Source organism: Sus scrofa, chromosome 15 (genome assembly GCF_054392235.1).
Source record: "Sus scrofa isolate SSC_HxYL_T2T_F1_AM1 chromosome 15, Sscrofa_HxYL_maternal_Yorkshire_Landrace_v2.0, whole genome shotgun sequence".
NCBI lineage: Eukaryota > Metazoa > Chordata > Mammalia > Artiodactyla > Suidae > Sus > Sus scrofa.
Window position 1 is genome coordinate 114,926,485 of NC_139397.1, and position 24,136 is coordinate 114,950,620.

The following is a 24,136-nucleotide window of genomic DNA, read 5'->3' on the forward strand; positions in this document are numbered from 1 at the left end:
TGCTGGCTATATTTAAATTTGGATGGAGTTCCCATCATGGCTCAGTGGTTAGTGAACCCAGCTGGCATCCATGAGGACACGTGTTTGATCCTTGGCCTCACTCAGTGGGTTAAGCATCCGGCGTTGCCATGAGCTGTAGTGTAGGTTGCTGATGAGGCTTGGATCCTGCGTTGCTGTGGCTGTGGTGTAGGCTGGCAGCTACAGCTCTAATTCAACCCCTAGCATGGGAACCTCCATATGTCACAGGTGTGGCCCTAAAAAGACAAAAAGACCAATAAGTAAATAAATAAATAAATTTGGAGGGGCTAACAGATGCCTGTTTACTAAAGAATCTAGTTTTTATTCTCAGTAGAAATGTCATATTGACTTGATGGTTTGAGATTACCATATAATATTGTCATGTTGGGATCTTTGTCCAGAGGCCAGTTGGAAACTCCAGAATGTTTAGAACAGCCTGTGAGCCAGAGCATCATTAGTCCTATCCAGAAGGAAATAATTTGTTCAGGAAAAACAGATATTTTATGGAAGAACTGTGAGTTTCTGGTAAATCGCATGTGCCGTCTAGAAAGCCTCATCCAGTCCTTGAAGATGAACATCTTTCGTCTGCAAACTGAAAAGGAACTGAATCCACAAAAAACAGGTATAGAGAGACGAGAATCATCAGAATTTCGGTCCTATGTGGATGCTCGCTGAGTTTATGATTCTTTTCATTTCCTTTTCATTCACTTGCTTGATGACCCTCCTGTGCTGTCTGGTAGCTTTTCTGAAGGATCGACTGAATACTATACAGGAGGAACATTCCAGGGACCTGAAGCTATTGCAACTGGAAGTGATGAATTTGCGCCAGCAATTACGAGATGTAAAGGAGGAAGAAGACAAGGCACAAGATGAGGTACAAAGGTTGACTGTGACTCTGGAGCGTGCCTCCGAGACAAAGGTTTGAGACCAGAGTTCTGAAATACAAATTCATTGTTATGTGTTAGCTGGAGGAGGCAACCGACCCATAAAACTTTTAAAAATAAGTGATCTTGATGTGAGGATTCTTGATAATGAAATTTATTTACATCGATAGCCTATAGCATTGTGTTCTATTACTAATAAAGTATTTATAGATCCCTTACCCTCTACATGTGCCTATGAGGGTCCAAAGTTATGAAGGAGTCTGTGTTCTCCAAGAGCTTATATGTTACAGGCATCACAGGAAAAACAAAATAGAGAAAAAATAAGAGTATAAGAAATGTTAAAGGACAGTAGGGCAATAAGTGAATATTGCTAGCTAAGAGTTTTGTATTCAGAAGGGTTAAGAAGGTGTACATACATGTCCTGTCTGGATAGATTAGGCTAGGCTTCAAGGAAGAGACAGGACTTGAGCTGAACTTTTAGAAGGCAAAGGAGAGAGGTGAGGACATGTAAAAACACACGAAGAGGCAGCAAAAAATAAAAGACTAAGGAAAGAAACTAATGTGTTTTTTTTTTTTTTGTCTTTTTGCCTTTTCTAGGGCTGCTCCCTCAGCATATGGAGGTTCCCAGGCCCGGGGTCCAATTGGAGCTATAGCCACCGGCCCACGCCAGAGCCACAGCAACGTGGAATCCGAGCTGAGTCTGCAACCCACACCACAGCTTACGGCAACACCGGATTGTCAACCTACTGAGCAAGGTCAGGGATCGAACCCGCAACCTCATGGTTCCTAGTCAGATTTGTCAACCACTGCACCATGACGGGAACTCCAGAAACTAATGCTTTTTTTTAAAAAAAATTATCTTATTAACATATAGTTGATTTATAATGTTCTGTTAATTTCTGCTGTACAGCAAAGTGATTCATTTATGCATATGTATATATTTTTTTCATATTCTTTTCTGTATGGTTTATTATAGGATATTGAATATAGTTCCCTGTGCTATATAGTAGGACCTGTTGTTTATCCATTCTATATGTAATAGTTTGCATTTGCTAATCCCAAATTCCCAATCCATCTCTCCCTTGGCCACCACAAGTCTATTCTCTTATTTCTGTTTCTGTACTGTAGATAAATTCACTTTTGTCATATTTTAGATTCCACACATAAGTGATATTATATGGTATTTATCTTTCTGAGTTACCTCATTTCATATGATAATCTCTAGGTCCATCCATGTTGCTGTAGATGTTATTATTTCATTCTTTTTTGTGGCTGAGTAATATTCCAGTGTATATATATACCACACCTTCTTTATCCATTTATCTGTCAATGGATATTTAAGTTAAAGAAACTGATAATTTTGATTTCCCTCCATAGACCAAGCAGTATAATATACTGTTTTGTAATGGTAAAACATGTTACTTTATTTAATCTATGCAAAACCTCAAGATGGTAGGTCATTACTGTCGCTATTTTAATAATAAGAGTACTGGAGCCCAAAGAGAAGTCACTAATCCAAGATGACACTTCGCTGTCTTCTTCTTGTAACTGAGATTTGAACCTAGGTCTTTCTACTGGGTGCAGTTAGGAGGAATGTATAAACTAGCCTGACAGGAATAAGGATTTGTATAAAATAAGTTGGAAATTAGCTAGGAATAGATAACATCAGGGAGGAGCTCAAAATCAGGAATAATTAGTAGTTGGGCTTGATCCTATGGGGAGTGATTAAGATTTTTGATAAGAAAATGCCTTAATCAAAACAGGAAAACTAATCAGCAGTAGTGCAGTATATCAATAATAGGAGAAATTAGAGACAGGAAATTAGAGACGAATTAAGAATTCATTGTATTGTTTGAGGCATAGACCTTAATTAGGTCAGAACTACGGTTCTGACATTTTGAAAAGAAAGAAGGGTATTCTCTATAAAGAGATATGCTAGAATATGGTACTGGGGCTGAAGTTGGGAAGAAAGCAGAGACTGTTCTGAGGTTTTACATCTCAGATTGTGGTACCATTAATAATACTATAAAAGAGAATGAATAGTGAAAGCTATGCTTTTCATCCTCAGCTCCTAAACGTAGATAATATTTGAAGCTAGAAGAAATAGAGTACTTAAAAAAATACGAATATTTTGTATGAAAGATGTCTAGCAGTTACCAGTTTTTCCTCTGATTATTGAGTTTTACTTAGGAAGTACATGTGACTAATCATTTTTTAATGATCTAAAAGGGAAAATGATAGAAGTCATGAATCAAAGGAATAAAGTAACTTTAAATATCTCACTGTAATAATTACTTCAGACTCACAATAAGAAGTGAGACTAGCCATAGTCAGAATAACATTTCTGGGTTGCCCCAAAAAAGTCTAGGTTTGAACTGATGTACCTATAAACAGTTTCTTCCTATCCATTTCAGATTATTTAGAACCTTTTTTCCTATTTTTAGAAGAATGCAGCCATTATTGAAGAGGAACTGAAGATCACAAAACGTAAAATGAACCTTAAAATTCAGGAGGTAAGATAAAAAAGATGCTGGAGGGTGGAGGGAGCATTGGAATTGCAGAAGGGGAAGTCAAGAAAATAGAATGAAAAGAAACCACTGAGGAAGACAATATGTGACTGTTTATTAGGAAGACTTTTTAAATATGGCACATGAAGTATACTTGCCCGTATGTGGCATTAAGACTCTCTCTTGCCTCAGTACTGCCATAAAGCCAGAAATAATAAATGCTCTCTAAGCCAGGAGGGAGACATGAAACTCATGCAATTGCCCATATTCTGGAGTTAAATGGACACCTTCATACAAAGGCCTTTACACTAAAGTTACTTAAAATAAAAAGATTTTAATAAGTCTCATCTAATTTTACCTTGAAACTTTCATTTCAGCCTAAATTTAAGTAGAAAACAGATTGGAAATTATGAAGTAGGTGTCTGCTAAAAGTTGTTGGACTAAAAATTTGCATCTGTAAATAGTGGAAGAATCAGAAGAGTTACTAACTAAATATACCCTGACAATGGCCTAAAAAACCTCAATATTCCCTGGCTGTATAATAATTGACAGTCCAAAGCGAAAAGATCAAATTGTATTTAAAATACTCTGTTATACAAAACAGAGAAATAGATACACTTTTTAGGAAAATTCTTGTGCAAAACTATTTTAAAAATTATAAATTTCAGTTTGCTTAAGGTGGTAAGCTATCTGGAACAGTCTCTTATATAGGGTACTTATTTGCCAGTAATTACTGATAAAAGCATGATTGCTCATTGTTAGTTGAAATATGTTAAATTTAGCTCTTTAAAAAATACTTTGGACATTTTAATAGAGAGATTTTAAGTTTTTAGAAAAATTGCACAGAAACAGAGTTCCCATATACCCTCTCTCACCACCCCCAGAGTTTCCTCTGTCATTAACACCTTGTATCAATTTGGAACATTTGTTACATTTGATGAACTGGGGCATTCCTGTTGCAGAACCAGACATAGTATCCATGAGGATGTGAGTTCTATCCCTGGCCTTGCTCAGTGGGTTAAGGATCCAGTGTTACCCTGAGCTGTGGTGTAGGTTGCAGACACAACTTGCACTGCTGTGAATGTGGCCTGGGCCGGCAGTTGCAACTCCTATTCGACCCCTAGCCCAGGAACTTCCATGTGCTGCAGGTGCGGCCCCGAAAAGAAAAAAAAAGATGAAAGAAAACAACATTTGATGAACCAGAATTGATACCTCATACATTATTACTAAATCCATAGTTTAGATTAAGTTTCACTCTTTAATCTGTATTCAGTATACAGAATAGTTTCACTACCCTGAAAATGCCCTGTGTTCTACATACTTCACCACCATTTCCCCCCAAGCCCCTGCAAACCACTGACTTTTCACTGTCTCTGTGGTTTTGTTATATTTGGAATCATACAGTATGTAGCCTTTTTGGAGTGTCTTCTTTCACTTAGCATATGTCTTTTCATGGTTAGATATAGCTCATTTCTTTTTATTACTGAACCACAATCTGTTGTCTGGATGTACCAGAGTTTATCCATGCACCTACTGAAGGACGTCTTGGCTGCTTCCAAGTTTTGGCAATTATGAATAAAGTTGCTGTATACATTCGCATGCAGGTTTTTGTATGGACATAAGTTTCAACTCATTTGGATAAATACCTAGGAGCATGATTGATGGATCATATGGCAAGCTTATGTTTAACTTTTTAAGAAACTGCCAGCCTGTCTTGCAGTGGCTATACCATGTTGTGTTCCCACCAGCAGTGAATGAGTTCCTGTTGTTCCACATCCTTACCAGCATTTGGTGGTGTCATTATTTTGAATTTTTGCCACTCTAATAGGTGAATATGTAGTGGTTTTAATTGAAATTCCCTAATGACATGATATTGGGCATCTTTTTTTTTTTTTGCCATCTCTGTCTTACTTGTTGAGATATGTTAGATCATTTGCCCATTTTGTAGCTGCGTTTTTGTTCTTAACTGTTGAGTTTTAAGAATTCTTTTCGGAGTTCCCGTCGTGGCGCAGTGGTTAACGAATCTGACTAGGAACCATGAGGTTGCAGGTTCGATCCCTGCCCTTGCTCAGTGGGTTAACCATCCGGCGTTGCCGTGAGCTGTGGTCTAGGTTACAGATGCAGCTCAGATCCTGTGTTGCTGTTGCTCTGGCGTAGGCCGGTGGCTACAGCTCCGATTCGACCCCTAGCCTGGGAACCTCCATATGCCGCGGGAGCGGCTCAAGAAATGGCAAAAAGACAAAAAAAAAAAAAAAAAAAAAAATTCTTTTCATGTTGTAGATACCAGTCCTTTATCCAGTATGTGTTTTATAAATACTTTCTCCCAAACTGTAGCTTAGCTTTTCATTTTCTTAACACTGTCTCTTACAGAGCAGAAGATTTTAATTTTAATGAAGTCTAGCTTACTAGTTTTTTTCATGGATTATTCTCTTACTATTATATCTAAAATACCATTCCCAAACTCAAAATCACCTAGCTATTTCTGATATGCTATCCTTTAGAAATTTTGTAGATTTACATTTTACATTTAGGTTTTGAATTTTTTTTTGTGTGTGAAAGGTATGAAGTCTCTATCTACATTCTTTGTATATGTGTATGTCTAGTTGTTCCAACACTATTTGTTGAAAAGACTATCCTTTCTCCACTGGATTGCCACTTACCATTTTTTATTGGGAAAGTCTTAATTCTTGGTGCTGTGGTAAAATCTTGACTTTTTGTTGAACTCGTCAAGGACCTGAAGAAGGACTGTCCTAGTCAAACAGGGACATTTTAATGGTATGTGGAGCAGGAAGGGTGTGTGCTGAGGCTACTATAACAGTACTGCAGACTGGTGACTTAAACCACAGAAATTTATGTCTCACCATTCTGGAGGTAAAAAAAGTCCGAGGTCAAGATATTGACAGCTTTGGCTTTTTCCTGAGTCCTTTCTCTTTGGCTTGCAGGTGGCAGCTTCATAATTTACATGACTCTTTAAAGACCCTATCTCTAAAGACAGATTTTGAGATACTGGGGATTAGGGCTTTAACATACGAATTTTGGGGGGATACAATTCAGCCCATAACAGAGGGCTATACAAAGATAAGGTAAATGCAGTATATATCTTTCTAAGAGATAAGAAATTTGGTTCTGATGAACATGAAACAGATTAATTGATTACCCTTAATAATGCTTTAGGAATGAAGCTCAATAGTGTAGTTATCAAATAATGAGTCCCTTTATAAAGCACTTAAATTGTATCTTTTTTTTTTTTTTTTGCCTTTTTGAGGGCCGCTTCCCGCGGCATATGGAGGTTCCCAGGCTAGGGGTCTAATCAGAGCTGTAGCCACCGGCCTACGCCAGAGCCACAGCAACGCAGAATCCGAGTCGAGTCTGCGACCTACACCACAGCTCACGGCAACACGGAATCCTTAACCCACTGAGCAATGCCAGGGATCAAACCCGCAACCTCATGGTTCCTAGTCGGATTCGTTAACCACTGCGCCACGACGGGAACTCCTTAAATTGTATCTTGAGCAAAGTATACTCCATAATTTGATGCAGAGCTTAGATAAGTATATTATGCTACTCAAAATTATAAAGTGATTGTAATCTGATACTTAAATAAAACCTGAAAAATAGAGCCAAAAACAAAAACTATGGCTCATTCTTAAATAAGATTATGATATTTAACTTACCATTGAATAAGAAAGGAATTTCTAAGCTTTAAAAGAGGGAACAAGATTATGAAAAGCTCAATAGGTTTGACTATATAAAAATTAAAATCTGGAGTTCCCTTTGTGCTTCAGTGATTAGTGAACCTGACTAGTATCCATGAGGATGCAGGTTTGATCCCTGGCTTCGCTCAGTGGGTTACGGATCCAGCATTGCTGTGAGCTGTGGTGTAGGTTGCAAACTTGGCTCAACTCATCCCAAGATGCTGGGGCCATGGTGTAGGCTGGCAGCTACAGCTCCGATTCAACCCCTAGCCTGGGAACCTCCATATGCTGCAGGTGCGGCCCTAAAAAGACAAAAAGACCAAAAAAAAAAAAAAAAAAGGTTGTTTTTCATTGATTAGCAAAGATTTAAGAAAGTGATAATCCATAGTGCTGATGAGATTTATTCAAGTACTCCTAAGAAGGTAAAATTGGAAGGAAAATTATAAAACATATCAAAAGTCTAAAAAATATTTATACTTCTTAACCTAGCAATTCCTTTTCTATGATTAATCCCAAGGAAATAATCAGAAATTCAATGACCTGTTTATTCACAAGTATATTCAGCAGAACAGTATTTAGCATAGGAAATACTGAAAATATCCAAATGTTCAAAATTAGGTGTATGATTAAGAAAATCACAGAACATTTCCAGAATGGGCTATCTTGTAACAGTTTCATGCCAAAACATTTTTAATGTTTTTTTCACTTCTTGAAAACTTTAAAAAATTATACAATATATCATCCTTCAAGAAAACACATATAAGGAGTTCACTCATGGCTCAGCTGGTTATGGATGTGGCGTTGTCACTTCTGTGTACAGATTCAATCCCTGGCCCAAGAACTTCTGCGTGCCATGGGCACAGCCAAAAAAGAAAAAAAAAAGAAAAGAAAAGAAAACACATATAAACTAAATATGTACAATGTAGAGAGGCGTTATAAAGTGTACTCTTATGTCACCTTTACTGGGGTTTAAAAATTGAATTTAACATCACTTCATAAAAGGAATAGTATATTTCAATTCCCATTAAATTGGAAAAGAGTTCTTTTTTTAATAATGATTTTTTTTCCATTATAGCTGATTTACAGTGTTCTGTCAATTTTCTAGTGTACAGCAAAGTGACCCAGTCACACATATATGTATACATCCTTTTTTCTCACACCATCATGCTCCATCACAAGTGACCAGACATAGTTCCCAGTGCTATACAGCAGTGGAAAGGATTTCTTTACGTCATGATACAAGAGACTCAACCTTCTTGGTGTATCTTTATCTGATATATCTTTTTATAGTCTTTTTTATTGATATAAAATCAGTGTACCCAAATTCTTGCGTGTGGTTTTTGTCTGCTACATAATAGTTACTTCATTATTTGTTTTGATCTTTAAATTCTAATGCATAATTTAAATAGCTTTCAGAAGAATGTTTATGATACTATGGGATAAAAATTATATAGAGAGAAAGATGAAGAAATCAAAATATAGGAAAATAAGAGTAAAAAGTCAGAAAATACAGACATATAAAAAATACATAAACTTAGGCATATTAGTGTTTTTTAAACACACACAAATATACACAAACATTTCATGAAGCAGTACTCACTCTTACTACTTGCTATGTAATTTGATATTTTCTTTCTATTTTTCCCCCTTTTCAAGTGCTGCTTGCAACTTACTAATGAATCTTGCTGCACAATTTGGGAAACAGACTTAAAAAGTAGGAAGATGAAAGTAACAAGCACAAATGAATATCTCCTCAGAAAAGAAAATCATGGACTTGGAGAAGAGACTTGTGGCTGCCTGATGGGAGGGGGAGGGAGTGGGAGGGATCGGGAGCTTGGGCTTATCAGACACAATTTAGAATAGATTTACAAGGAGATCCTGCTGAATAGCATTGAGAACTATGTCTAGATACTCATGTTGCAACAGAAGAAAGGGTGGGGGAAAAAATGTAATTGTAATGTATACATCTAAGGATAACCTGACCCCCTTGCTGTACAGTAGGAAAATAAAAAAAAAAAAAAAAAGAAAGTAACAGATTTGACTCTGCATTTCTTAGAAGGTTATCCATTAGGCAGAAACAAAAGAAGGTTTGAGTAGTCAGTCATAAAGAAGTGAAGAATGGGAATGAGATAAGGGTCTGGCACACTTTTCATCGTGACTTTGATCTTTGTTAAACTGCTCTGAAGTTCTCTTGGTCTCCCCTAACTGCAATGTTATTCTGTAGCTAAGGAGACAGCTGTCTCAGGAGAAGCACCTAAGGGAAACCCTTGAGAAATCTGGATCAGCCATGCTGCTTAAGATACAAGAAATGGCATCAACAGTAGAGATGGAAAGGAAGCAGGTAGAGAGATTTTCTCTCCTTGTTTATCTTGGGGAAGTGAAACCAAAAAGGAAAAGCTGACCTTTTACCTATAAACCTGTAGTTTTGCTAATTTCCTCTACATTTATTAAATTCTTTACTTCAGTAATTTTCTGTTAACATTCTTACTACAGTTTTAAAAATTTTAGTGCGGGGAGTTCCTGCTGTAACAAAGTGAGTTAAGAATACAACTGCAGCATCTGAAGTCACTGTGAAGGCACAGGTTTTATCCCCACCCAACACAGTGGGTTGAAGGATCTGGTGCTGGAGTCCCTGTTGTGGCTCAGTGGGTTACGAACCTAACTAGCATCCATGAGGATGCGGGTTCAATCCTGGGCATTGCTCAGTGGGTTAAGTATGCTGTGTTGCCATGAGCTGTGGTGTATGTCACAGATGTGGCTTGGATCCTGCATTGCTGTGGCTGTGGTGTAGTGTAGGCTGGCAGCTGCAGCTTCAATTCAATCCCTAGCCTGGGGACAACCATATGCTGCAGGCTAAAAAGCAATAATAATAATAATAATTGGTGCAAAATAAGAGAGGACTCTGATGCCATTCAGTCCAACACTAATTTATGGTTGAGGGAGCTATAGGATTGAGAGATTATCTTGCCTCAGGTTTTGCAGAGGTAAACTCTTAGCTCCTAAGAGAGAATTAATTCTTTTCCCTACATTGTATAATCTCTGTCACAAGAATTGATTTTGGAAGGCGTTGCCCTGGTCTTGTATTATATGTATGTGACATGGATAGAAAAGAAAGATTAAACTGAGCTAACATTTGAGGCAAAGGTTACCAATAAGTAGAGTAATCAATATGTGTTTACATTGCTATTTTCAATTCTCAGTATTTATTTTAAAATATTTTTGCCCTCATTAAAATTGTTGCTGAAGTACTTATATGTAATTTAGAATATTTTAAATTCTAAGAATCTAAGGCAATTAGTCATTTCAAATCCTAATACTTATAATTAGATTACATAATATTTATTATTTTAACCAATGCTGTCCTTCACAGTGGAATTATAAAAAGGATTCTACTTAGCAAATTTGCAAATGATCTTTTATTGCTGTAACTTATACCACAAGTATGGTAGCCACTGGCTATTTAAATTAGTTAAAATTAAATAAAGATTCAGTTCCTCACTCTGGTCACATTTTGAGTGCTCAACAGTCACTTATAGCTGGGGATGGCTGTGTTGCGTGCATAAAAATTTCTACTGGACAGTACTGCTGTAAGACACTGGGCTCTAGTGAGATCTTTAGCTGTGACATATACACTCTGCTTCTTCCTCCAGTAATATTAAGATTGGAAAATCTGCCTTACACATGTGCTGTAAGGTAGTTTATTAGAAACCTTTACCTTACAGAAAAGGAGTTTTTCTTATACAATTTCAGGTGCAAATTTTGCAGCAAAACTGCATTGCCCTACGCAATTCTATTCAGACCACCCAAGAACTCCTGGCACAGGAGCAACAGCAGAAAGGAGAGTTGGAGACTGCTACCTCACAGCTTAAGTCTGATCTAGGTATGAAAATAGATAATGGAAATTACCCTTTTGTTAATTTTTTGAGATTTCATTCAAAAACTCTTAAGATTCCAAATTATTGAAGTAACCAGTGTTGCCGGTATTTCCCACAGAACTTAGTGGGCTTTTTGTTTGTTTGTTTTGTTTTGTTTTTTAGGGCTGTATCTGCAGCATTTGGAAGTTCCCAGGCTAGAGACTGAATCGGAGCTGAAGCTGCCGGCCTACATCACAGCCATAGCAACACCAGATCCAAGCCACATCTGCGACCTATACCACAGCTCACAGCAACACCGGATCCTTAACCCACTGAGTAAGGGCAGGGATTGAACCTGCATCTTCATGGACACTATTTGGGTTCATAACCCACTTGAGCCACAAAAGGAACTCCCCACAGACCTTAGGGTAAAAAATTGCTGGTTTCCTATCTGTGGTACTGAGGAAAAAAGAGAATGTTTTTAATAGAATTTGACCCTATTAATTGTAAACTAATTATTTAGATTTTTTTCAGGCTTATTTAAATGTTTATGGACTTGGGAACATTTGGGTTCTCAAAATTTAGAATAGAATGTTAGTAAAGAAACGAGGCCATCCATCCTTGCTAGCGAACCATTTATCATGTCAGAGTCTCTATTCTTTAGGTTATTGATCTATTTTTATTAACCTGTATTTATAGAACTCTATTGTTGTAAGGTACCATGGAGACAGCTGGGATTAATTCCTCATTTTACAGATGAGTAAACACCTGTAAAAAAGAGTCCTTAAAAATGACAGAGCTAAGAAAGGGAGGAATCTAGACTTGATCCCAGGTTGCTCAGTCGTACTTCTAACCCAACAGCCCTTATCAGACTACTGTTAATACATAATTGTAAAAGCAATTCCAGATCTCACTATCAAGAAGGCACAGAGTTAGAGTGTAGTACCTCACCCACGAGTAACACTTGATGGTTACATAGGGCTTTCACATAAATTACCTCATGTAATGCACAAAACTACCTGTACTTCCCAAAGTTACAAAATGGATAAATGGTGAAGTGAGGCCTGAACCTAGATCAACTAATGCTAAACCCAGTATTCCTGCCACTGTGGCTTATCTGCCCTGTGGCTGTAATGGGGGCAGGGATTACCAAAAGGGAAATGAAAATTAAAAAAAAAAAATAGAGCAAAGGATAATCCACTAAATGATTTGAATTACTGCTTTTAGCTTAAAGTACTCTTTTTTTCCTTATAATTGTTGAGTAGTGAATTATTTTATGAAGTTCTCGCTGATAATGCTCCAAGATAATTTTTGATCTTCCTATGATTACATGCCTACAAAAATACATGTTACATTTTATGGTACTACCACAGTATCCATTATCCCATTTGAGCCTTCCAACAAACTTGTGAGGAAAATGAGAAAATATGTCCCATTCTACAGAATAATAAAAAGATCTGTATCAAGGGACCCACATTAAGTAGGATGGCTGGGATTAAAACACAGATCTTTTTATTATATTGTCCTTCTCATAAGTGATTTTTTTAAAGATTACTTTCTTAATGGATTAATGCTTTACTTTTGAATTTTGTAAGAATATGCGGAGGAACATTTAAAAAATTAAGATTAGAACAACAGTAATTTGAACTAACATGAGGAAGAGGAAGCCTGTGAAAACTATATGCTTCTTATTGAATAATACTCTTTACATGCATACAGTTTTATTACTTTAAGGTACAAATAGTTATTCTAACGAGATTAATAAAAGGAATGCCTTTAGATAGTTACCTCAATGAATTTTAAAGTGCAATTGGGGAGTTCCCATCGTGGCGCAGTGGTTAACGAATCTGACTAGGAACCATGAGGTTGCGGGTTGGGTCCCTGCCCTTGCTCAGTGGGTTAACGATCCAGGCGTTGCTGTGAGCTGTGGTGTAGGTCGCAGACGTGGCTCGGATCCCGCGTTGCTGTGGCTCTGGCGTAGGCCAGCGGCTACAGCTCTGATTCGACCCCTAGCCTGGGAACCTCCATATGCCGCAGGGAGAGGCCCAAGAAATGGCAAAAAGACAAAATAAATAAATAAAGTGCAACTGGTTAACAATTATTTATTGTATTTATTGGCAATAAATATATGTCTGTGTATGTATTATTAAAGTGACTGTTCTCCTAAGTAAGGTAAACACTCCCCTTTATTTCTTTCTTTGATTAGTAGAATTGTCAAAGTAGATTATATAGTTTATCTCTTGATCCTTCACATATTTTAAATTAGAATTTATTTAAAATGAGTCTTAGACTCCTGATCAAGAAGTGTAGTTTTTCTCAGTATATTGTAGATGAAACATGAGTTTTTAATGTGTTTATAATTTTCTCGTGTTATAGATTTTTAATGAATTTTCTATGAAGCCAAAACATTACTCTCAGAAGTTTGTATCTTTTGGCTATTACTAGACAGTGTCAAACTGTTCCCATTTCTGTCTTTGGTTGCATTTTCACTGTTAATACACGCTCTGTGAGTGGTTTCAAATCTCTTCCCCCCCCCCCCACCAAATCATTCTCCTGAGCTCCATATGGTGTCCTACTGCCAACTAAACATCTGTATTTGGATGCTTTGCAGAGACCTCAAAACACATGATGAAAGTTTAAGTGTTAGAGTCATTTATTCATTCTATTTCCCAAACCTGTTCTTTGCCCTCAATTCCCTATTTAGAGTCCACCATTCACGCTGCTGTCCAAGTCTGAACACACTTTTTCTTGACTCATCTATTGCCTTTACTCCACCAGTCAGTCACCAGGTCCTCATCTGCTTGCTTTTCACAAGTCTTTTTCTTCCACATCCCCATTGTCATTATGTTAGAGCCAGCTATCACTGTCTTACACTTGGTCCTGCACAAGCTACTAAACTGATCTTCCAGACTTTAAAGAGCCCATGTCAGAGTGATCTAACAAAAGGCGTTGATTGTGTGCCTCTCCAGCTTGACGTCCCTCAAAATCTCATCATCTGTGCACAGAGTACCATGTGGCCCCCTTTACCACGGCATGTGACCATGGACTGGCCTCTTGATAATTCCATGATTTAGTTTCCAGTCTATAAAAATACAATGGAAATATTTGTGTTTTCCTTATTTCTACAATATACAGACTAAAACTTTTTCTTTAAAAAATCAAAAGTTCCCAGGGAAAAAGTACCATATGATTTAACTGTAGTTGTTGTAAGTTATTATCATCATAGTTATGTGAACCTTTTGTTTTTAGTTTCTAGAGATGACCTCATTTCCAAGTTGGTTGAAGAAAATAAGGTAAATTTGGAGCTTTTAGAGTACAGGGCTATTCTTTCCTCTCTTCACTGAGTAATATTTCCTCACTCATGTTGATTTACAGTCATTCTCATTCTCCTAAATCTTTATTTAAAAAAGTTTCATTGTAAATGAATTGTATATCTAGGACTGTGGTCACTTGGGTATTAGGGAGTAAATCATTTCATACAGATTATTATAATTTGGAAAAGGTGAATTGGCAAAAATAATGAGACTTAATTTGCATTTATACCTATTTGGAAAGGAATTGTTTTAAACTTTGTAATGAAATGTTAGAAATATTAACTATTTTTGGTGATGATGGCATAACAACATGAATGTATGTACTTAATACCACTGAGCTTAACACTACCTATCCGGTTAAAGATCCAGCATTGTCACCACTGTGGCTCAGGTCACTGCTATGGTATTGTTTGATCCCATGCCACAAAAAAACAAAAATGGTTAAAATGATAAATTTGTTATGTGTATTTTACCACAATAAAAATAGAAATAAGTATTACTACCATATCTTAATACGTTTCATTTTCTTTTTCTTCTTTTTTTTTTTTTTTTTTTTTGTCTTTTTAGGGCCATGACATATGGAGGTTCCCAGGTTAGGGGTCAAATTGGAGCTGTAGCCAGCAGCCTATGCCACAGCCACAGCAACACAGTATCCAAGCCGCGTCTGCAACCTATACCACTGGATCCTTAACCCACTGAGTGAGGCTAGGGATTGAACCTGCGTCCTCATGGATGCCAGTCAGATTCGTTTCTGCTGAGCCACGATGGGAACGCCATATCTTAGTACATTTCTAAATCAGTCTCATGGAGTAGATGTAAATGATGTTTACTTTTCTTGATATGGTTCTTCTAGGGGGAAAATGGAAAATTGGTTCTCTCTCTGAAGGGAGAGGACTAAGATTTTGCACTTCCCCTACAGAGTAAGTAGCTGGTAGGTAAAACCCAGCCTTCAACTCACAGTCCTATATCACCTTTCTCTCATTTCAAAGGGAACCTTTTTTTTTTTTTTTTTTCCACAGAGCAAAGGCATTTTCTTCTGCCCACCCCTTGGGGGTTGCTTTATGAAAATATCTTCACCTGCTTATAATTTTAAAAGATCCTTGAATGTGTTTCTTTGAAATCACAGTCTTACTGCTAATTAGAAATGTGTATATAATATAAACTAGCAAATATTTCATCTTAAAGAGTAGAATTTTCTTGACATAAGGATACTAGGTAAATACCTAAGTTATGGCTTTTAGTAAAATTCTTTTTTTTTTTTTTTGTCTTTTTTTTTTAGGGCTGCACCTGTGGCATATTGAAGTTGCTAGGCTAGGGGTTGAATCAGAGCTGTAGCTGCCACCCTACACCATAGCCACAGCAATACCAGATCCAGATCCAAGCCGCTTCTACGACGTACACCACAGCTTATGGCAATGCCAGACCACTGAGCGAGGCCAGGGATCAAACCTTTGTCCTCATGGATACTAGTCAGATTTGTTTCCACTGAGCTACAATGAGAATTCCAGCAAATTCTTTATAATTGGAATCCCAGTATGAGAATATTTTTAATAAATAGTTTTGATAAATAATTTATAAATAGAAGTTTGAGAGTTGAAGAGAGAAGGTTTTTAAAAATTTCTTATAAGATACTTAGCTATGTATATCTTTAGAACTTGAACTGGTACTGGCCATGATACAGAATAAGTATTTTGATAGAGTTACATGTAATACCTCTTATTTGTAGAAAAAGAAATTTTTTCTCCTGTAGAATCTGCAGATGTCTTTCAGTAAAGAACATGAGGAAAATGCATATTTGAGGTCTGAAATAATGTCACTTCATGAAGCATCAGAAAAAGCACAGGTAAATTTTCCCATTTCTCTAATGATTCAATGTTAACTTTGTTCAGTTAAAGAACCAGGAACCAAGGTTAACCCTGTTATATAAACTCGTACCATTGCCATCATCCAAAATTTTTATTTCCATGAGATTACTTCATTTATGAAACATTAGCAAATTAACCTCATTTCCCATTTCACCCTCTAAATTCTTGTGACACATAGGTATATAAGATATACTGCAAAATCATGCACTATTTTACACTTTGCCTTTATTTGCTTTTTAATTCATTAAATATGTACCTTTTATTTCCATGAACAGTTTATTTTTATGAACGGTTAAATGCCAAGGGCTATGTCTGAGACTTTCTTTGTGTCTTCTATGGCAAAGCACAGTAGGAACCTAATAAATACTTTCTGGATTTTGGAGTTATGTGTAATCATTTTCTGTGGGATGGTAGCTCCCAAATTCAGTTGATGTTTTATGTATATGGATGAATATGGAGAAGAGTCACCAAATATGCAGGCAAAAGAATTATTTCTCATAGAGCCCAATGAAATTGTGTTGCTCTCTTAAAAGAACTTTTCATTAGTATAAGTTGATTATTTCCATGTTAGGGTCATAGTGTTGCCATGCTCTCTTTATGATAAAGAAAATACAAAGTGTGTTCTTGCATAAAATAATGATAATAACCACTACTATTGCTATAAATAATAGTTAATATTTACTGAACCCAAATTGCAGTCGTGGCATAACTCTAAGCACCTTATGTTACTAACAAATTATATCCCTCTCCATAGTACTACTGTAGAAACTTACTCCCATTTTATTTATTTATTTTTTTGTCTTTTTTGTCTTTTTAGGGGCCCCACCCATGGCATATGGATGTTTCCAGGCTAGGGGTCTAATCAGAGCTGTAGCTGCCAGCCTACTCCACAGCTCACAGCAATGCCAGATCCAAGCCATGTCTGTGACCTACACCACAGCTCACAGCAATGTCGGATCCTAGCCACAGCAACCCACTAAGCAAGGCCAGGGATTGAACCCATAACCTCATGGTTCCTAGTCAGATTCATTTCCGCTGCACCACAATGGGAACTCCAAACTTACTCCCATTTTAAAGATAAGAAAGTTGATGTACATAGAGGTTTAATAACTGCTTGTAAGCAACAAAGTTGGAATTTGAGCCCAGCAATCTAGCTCTAAAGATAATTAGCTAATTCTTTTCAAGACCGTGAGTTCTTCTCTGCCTAGGTATTCCTTGATAGTTTGTACATCTGTTTATAACTTTAAGACACCATTTAATGTACTCCTAATTACTTTACTAGACATAGCACTTATGATGCCGTCCAGATAATCTTTCATTTCTTGTTACTATTTTTTGTATGTTCTTTCTATTAATTCTTCAGAGTTATTTGCCCCATCCTTAAATTGTACACTAAAGTGTAAGATTCTCAGCATTGTCACTGCAGCAGCTTGGATCACTGCTGTGGTGCAGGTTTGATCCCCTGGCCCAGGAACTTCCTCATGCCACAGGCCTGGCCAAAAACAAACGTAAGATCCTTACCAAGTATACTTTGTAAAAATAACTAAAATAAATATATTTTCCACAGGAATACAAATTTCAAAATACCAAAAGATAAGAGAATTATAAACTAACTACATATATGATAGTTTGGTTGCACAAAAAATTTTTATTTTGGATTTTAATTAATCTTGTGACATGGCATGGTCATCTGTATTTTGCTTTTGTGAATACTGTAATTGGTGATGAAGGAGCTTAGTTTTTTTGTGTTATCAGCTAAACAATTCTGAAAGTTCATCATCCAGTTTTGGAAGTGGAGTTCTATAATATTGGCCGTGCATCTACATTGTAAATTCCATTCTGTAGATGTCTTGCTCTGATTGACTGGCATTCAAAATTGTGAAGAACAGAAGATTGGTAAACTGCCACATGCTTCAGTTCCTCCATCAAATCAACAAATTTCTCCTTTTAAATCTAAAATTATTTAGGATGGTGGCTCCAAATATTTGAAAGTATTTTGTAATCTAATGAAATATCAATTAGGAATTAGGTGAAATAAATTAGGTTAATATCTATGGTTAAACACTATGCAATTATTAAAAATAGTAAAGTATTTATTGGAAAGATATGATTTACTATATATGTTTTCTTAGGCTTTGAATGAGCAACTGACTAGAAACTGTTCAGAGCTGAATAGCATGCTTCAGACTGTTAGAATGGAAAATACTAGAATCATTGCTAACCATCAAGCCATTCTGCAGGTATTCTTTTTTAAAATGTTTTATTATAGTTGATCTACAATGTTGTGTTAATTTCTGCTGCACTGCAGGAATTCTTTTTTTTTTTCTTCTTCTTCTTCTTTTTAGGTCTACACCTGTGGCATATGGAAGTTCCCAGGCTAGGAGTCGAATCAGAGCTGCAGCTGACAGCCTACACCACAGCCACAGCAATGCCAGATCTGAGCTGCATCTGAAAACTACACCACAGATCATGGCAACTGGATCCCTTAACCCACTGAGTGAGGCCGTGGTTTGAGCCCATATCTTCGTGGATACTAGTCAGATTCTTAACCTGCTGAGCCACCATGGAAACTCCTTCATTCACTAGTTAATTTCTGGTAGAGTCAGCAGGAAGCCTCCTTGACTAAGACATCAGGAAAAATGAATAGCCTACTGGATAAATAAAATATTTTAGCAATTTCAAGAAATTTTCTGAATTATTTTATTTTTTGGTTAACTGTTGTCTGTATTCATCAGAGGGGTCATTTGGCCTTACACTCAGTGCTTTCTTAATGATTTCGTTTCAAATGTTAATTACTTTATGAAAAGTAATTACCTGTGCCGCTATTGATAGAATCATGGAGAATACTTATGACTGACCCTAAAGTATTTTTCTTTTTGCCATTTTGCTTATGATATTTCCTCTGCTAAGAATGGTCTTTACTTAATTTTCAACTATTTGAAATTCCATTCTTTTTCTTTTTTTTTTTTTTTTTTGTCTTTCTGTCTTTTCTAGCGCTGCACCCATGGCTTATGGAGGTTGCCAGGCTAGGGCTCAAATCGAAGCTGTAGCTGCCGGCCTACACCAGAGCCACAGCAACGCAGGATCCGAGCTGCGTCTGCGACCTACACCACAGCTCATGGCAACGCTGGATTCTTAACCCACTGAGCGAGGCCCGGGATTGAACCCACAACCTCATGGTTCCTAGTCAGATTCGTTAACCACTGAGCCACGACGGGAACTCCATAAATTCCGTAGGATCAGTTTTGTCTTTCAAGTTCTACTCCTAGGACACTAAACAGACTATAATAAAGCTCTCTCGCTCTTTTTTTTTTTTTTTTTTTTTTTTTTGAGCATTCATACGTTACTGTATACTAAGCATTGTGCAAAGGATTTTTCATAAACTATCTCCTTTAATCTTAGCAGCTGAAAGGGATATTTTGTCATCCTCATTTTACAGATAATCAAAATAAGATTTAGAGAAGTTAATCAACTCGTCCAAAATCATATAGCTAGTTTTAATCCTAGACCTAGACCTAGTGTTTTTAAGCATTTATGTTATGCTGCTTCTCTATTCTGCATTCTATAGTAGTAATTTATATGCATGTCTTATTTCCTGAACTACATTGTGAACTTCCTAAGACATTGTCTTACATACCTTCATTATTACCCATAGTGCTAAGCATGTTTTGTACATAACAGTTATTCAATGAGCATTCTTCATTAACTCAACAAACATGTAGTGTTTATTCTATACAGGTATGATGCTAAATCTAAAAAGAACTATGAAAGTGAAGAAGACAAATTCCTGTGTTCATGGAACTTAAAATTTAGTAGACTGAATAATGTGACTTATGTATGTAACCCTTTTTCACAAACATTTTTAAAACTCTGGGGAGCTCCCACTGTGATGCAACAAGGTCAGTGGTGACTTGGGAGCGAGTTCCATCCCCAGCCCAGCACAGTGGGTTAGGGATCAGGTGTTGCCACAGCTGCAGCTTAGTGAGGCTTGGCTCAGATCTGATCCCTGGCCATGGGGTGGCTAAAAAAAAAAAAGAAAGACTTTGGAATGTTACACAAGTGAAATCACATTTTGCCAGGTGTGAAGGTTTGCCTTGCAGACAAATATTGTTCAAATAAAAGGGTTTTAAAATATGTTTACAAAAGTAATCATTACTATGTACTGTATTTACAAAAGCTTTATAAATTGTAGGTAGAGGGAATGTGCGTAAAAATGCTGTTTTGATAATCCCAAAATAGTAAGCCAGAGAAAATTAATTGTGTAAAACAATTATAGTACTTCTGCTGTATAGTATCTGAGTGCAATTTCTGATTCTGTCAAAATAATTTATACTAAACTATGAAACATGATTTTTCCTAGAGAATGGAATTATTTGAAAAAGGTAGGAGGAGATATGGATGGAAGGATCTTTTCACTTTATATACATTGATATAGTTTTACTTTTTAAAATATAGTATCATTGAAATTTTATAGAACTAAAAATATACTTGGAGTTCCTGTTGTGGCTCAGTGGTTAACAAATCTGACTAGCATCCATGAGGATACAGGTTTGATCCCTCGCCTTGCTTGGTGGGTTAAGGATCTGGTATTGCTGTGAGCTGTGGTGTAGGTTGCAGACACAGCTCGGCTGTGTTGCTGTGGCTGTGGCATTGGACAGCAGCTACAGCTCTGATTCAACCCCTAGCCTGGGAACCTCCATATGCTGTGACTGCAGCCCTAAAAAAATAAAAATTAAAAAAAAGGTAAAAATACATTTAATATAGTTTTATATCTACAAATTTGTTCATGTTAGGAGGTTTATAAATTTTGCAGCAAGCTGGGTAAATAATGCATCTTGATTGTTTGCTGGAAGAGCTATAAAATGATAAAATTGTCATCAAGACAGGGTAAGAACAAAGAAAAAGCTGGACATTAAGAAATTCATTTAAAAAGGGGTTTAATGAAATTTGTTTTTTGTAAGCTTATTTAGTATCTTTAGTTATTTAGTATGATACCCTATCAAATGACTTTGGCATCTCAACTTTTAATATTACTTCCACCACTCAGGAAGAACAGAAAATGATGACAAAGACATTCCAAGAACAAAACTTACTGCTGGATGCAGCCCATGCCAGTATCACAAGTGAGCTACAGACTGTTCAGAATGAGAAAACACAACTCCAAGTGCATTTGTAAGCAAACCTTCTGTTTTTTCATTTGCATTTATATTTCTTTTCTTTCTTTCTTTTTCTTTTCTTTTCTTTTTCTTTTTCTTTTTCTTTTTTTTTCTTTTTTTTTTTTTTTTTTTGTCTTTTGAGTGCCAAACTTGCAACATACGGAAGTTCCCAGGCTGGGGGCTGGAGCTGCAGCTGCCGGCCCATGCCACAGCCACACAACGTGGGATCCAAGCTGAGTTTGCGACCTACACTGCAGCTAGCAGCAACACTGGATTCTTAATCCACTGAGCGGGGCCAGGGATCAAACCTGCATCCTCATGGATACTAGTTGGTTTCGTTACTGCTGAGTCACGATAGGAACTCCCTGTATTTCTTATCTTTAATGAAAATGTTGAATTCTGCATTTGCTGGGTTAGCCACAAAAATAAAGACGCTATTCTCAAGGAACTAGTTCTGTTAGACCGTGTCGGTAACTGCTCTCAGGCAGGAGATATTTTCTATGAGAATATTTGGTCTTTCTGTTAAAGAAGATCTCTCATTTAACTTTCATATCTCCTTGTTCTCTTCCTGCAGGGACCATTTAATCCTTGAACATAACCAGTGTACCCAGAAAGCACAGGATGCTGAGAAGAGGACAGCCGTGCAAAAAGAGCTGCTAGAGTCAACTATCGTGAGATTGCGAGATGAACTGGAAGCATCAATGCAAGAGAAGAATTCTCTGCTAGAGGAGAAAGAAAGACTTCAAAGCAAGGTAGGTAGAGGCAGATGTATGTTATCTCCTGGTTGTGGTGGTGATCTTGTTTTAAAATTGTATTTTAAGTGCAAAAGACAAGAAATGACATACAACTCAGATGCAGTTTATCTGAGTTGTCCATTAAAGAAATCTGGGTTGCTAATCTATATCTTTTAGTATATGAGCAGTCTGTGCCAAATAGTATACCCTCATGCAGCGTTAGTGAATGTTAACTAATCATTCGCACATCCTCATGTTAGTTAAGGGGTCTGATTTTAAAAATTGATTCCCCCTGTAGGAGTGGGACAGTATAGAGGAAATAGTGTAAGGGAAAGCAGCCCAGTCTTCCTAATTAGGAAGGAACCAGCAGAGTCTGACATGCAGACGTGTCTTTCTAATTTCAGGGCTGTTTGTGAAGTCTGCTCTGTCTCAGAGACTCCCTGAGTGGCCCCTTTTCTGAGAGGATGTGCTATCTCTGCAGTGTAGGTATTAATTGACATGCAGGGTGTGTCTGCTATAATAGAACCTGTTGGCCATTTTTAAATTGACCCATTTCTTTTTTTTCCCCCCTCTTGGACAGGTTAATAAAGCAGAAAAAGAAGTAGCACAAGAAAAAAGCAATTTGGAAGAGGAATTAGCTAAAAACAAGGTATTCCATATCTTATTTGTTGTTATGTCCTTGCATTTTATTTCCTTCTGTATTGCTGCCTCCTATATCAGCTTAATGAGGAGATGGGTTATTTTGTTTAATACCAAGATGTGAGAGAATAGAGAAGCTGGATGCCCTTGGAATACTCCCGTCACTCCAGAAAAAGGCTGCTTCTGAGTAACATGTGCTTATTGAGCATCTGGTGTTTGCCAGTGAGTCGTCCCTGCTCAGACCCTAGTGTTCACCTAGTAGCTTAGCCAGCAAGTCCCCTGAGAATGAACTAATGGGCCTATGGGAGGTAAAGGAGTGATTGCTGATAGCGCTGTTTTAGGAGAAACAAAAGCTAATTTAGTCTCCCTAACTTATTATTAGCACTTGCCACTCTATTTGTGAGAAACCCTTTTCTGGGTTCTATAAAGACAGAATGGCCAGAGAAACAAAAACAATCCTTATTAAAATATAAATCATTTTCTATTTTCTATTTTCTTATTAAAATAGAAATCATCATTGCTGTTTGTGTTTTAAAATTTGAACAAAGATTATATATCATTGTCATCTAGAAAATATATCTGGAGCATCAAGGACTATTAGCCTGCCCCACTCAGTAAACCCAACAAGAGGTATTGGATATAGTCATCAAGCCTTGACTGTCTCTTGGCTTCTGGTTCAACTAAACAGCATTTGTTTTACCATATATATTAACTTTTAGGTTAAGAATTGGAGAGAAGGAGTTCCTGTTGTGGCTTAGTGGGTGAAGAACCCAACATAGTGTCCTTGAGGATGTGGGTTCAATCCCTGGTCATGGATCCAGTGTTGCTTTAAGCTGTGATATGGGTTGCAGATATGGCTCAGATCTGGTGTTGCTATGGCTGTGGCATAGGCTGGCAGCTGCAGCTCCAATTTGACCCCTAGCCCTCAAACTTTCATATGCCAAGAGTGTGTCATAAAAAAAAAAAGAAAAAGAACTGGGGAGAGGAGAAAAGCTAAATTCTGAGCCAAAGCTCAAAGACAGTTCACCAAGCTGGCAGGTACCTTCGGCCATGGTTTAGTCATTCATGACTAATGATTTGAAAGCAGTCCACCCCAAAATCTTTAAATAAAGCTGAATTTCTGTAGCAAGGTGTCAATGTGGCCTCAAGTATGCTTTTTAAAATCTGGAAGATTGGTGGATATTATTAAATTCATTAATGCTCTTTGCTTTAAAATGTTAATGATATTTCATGGCAAAGGCAAATGCTATTTGCGATTAAAATGTGGCATTATTTATTTTGCTTGGCTGCTTTCATTTATCTTAATGTAGGCTAAGTGTATGTTCATGGGCTGAAAGATACCTGTTAGAGAGGTTCTATTAGGACAAATGATAATGCTTGTTACAGAGTCCCAGTTTTTGGTCTAACTTGATATTTGTTACATGTTGTATTCATTATAAAGCTGTTTTCTTAAAGCCAGTCTTATTAAGC

The 24,136-nt window shown here is 36.9% G+C and overlaps 1 protein-coding gene across 50 annotated transcripts in view; it reads left to right on the top strand.

Annotated features, from left to right (window-relative positions):
- The window catches only part of CCDC150 (coiled-coil domain containing 150), a 95,634-nt gene that overhangs the window by 10,703 nt on the left and 60,795 nt on the right, over window positions 1–24,136 (top strand). For 13 of the 50 annotated variants that reach the window (XR_014830008.1, XR_014830007.1, XM_085000271.1 and 10 more), the window contains exons 3-13: window positions 420–640; window positions 759–937; window positions 3,347–3,415; window positions 9,329–9,445; window positions 10,855–10,984; window positions 14,208–14,251; window positions 16,023–16,115; window positions 18,270–18,377; window positions 21,185–21,309; window positions 21,868–22,045; window positions 22,608–22,676. Coding sequence is in view for 47 of the 50 variants with exons in the window: in XM_085000271.1 (XP_084856397.1) it covers window positions 420–640; window positions 759–937; window positions 3,347–3,415; window positions 9,329–9,445; window positions 10,855–10,984; window positions 14,208–14,251; window positions 16,023–16,115; window positions 18,270–18,377; window positions 21,185–21,309; window positions 21,868–22,045; window positions 22,608–22,676 (1,333 nt within the window). In the remaining 3 variants the exon portion in view is untranslated. Of the gene's footprint in view, window positions 1–419; window positions 641–758; window positions 938–3,346; window positions 3,416–9,328; window positions 9,446–10,854; window positions 10,985–14,207; window positions 14,252–15,998; window positions 16,116–18,269; window positions 18,378–21,184; window positions 21,310–21,867; window positions 22,046–22,607; window positions 22,677–24,136 lie in introns of all 50 variants that reach the window. The other 37 variants (XR_014830009.1, XM_021074910.2, XM_085000238.1 and 34 more) reach the window with 20 other exon arrangements.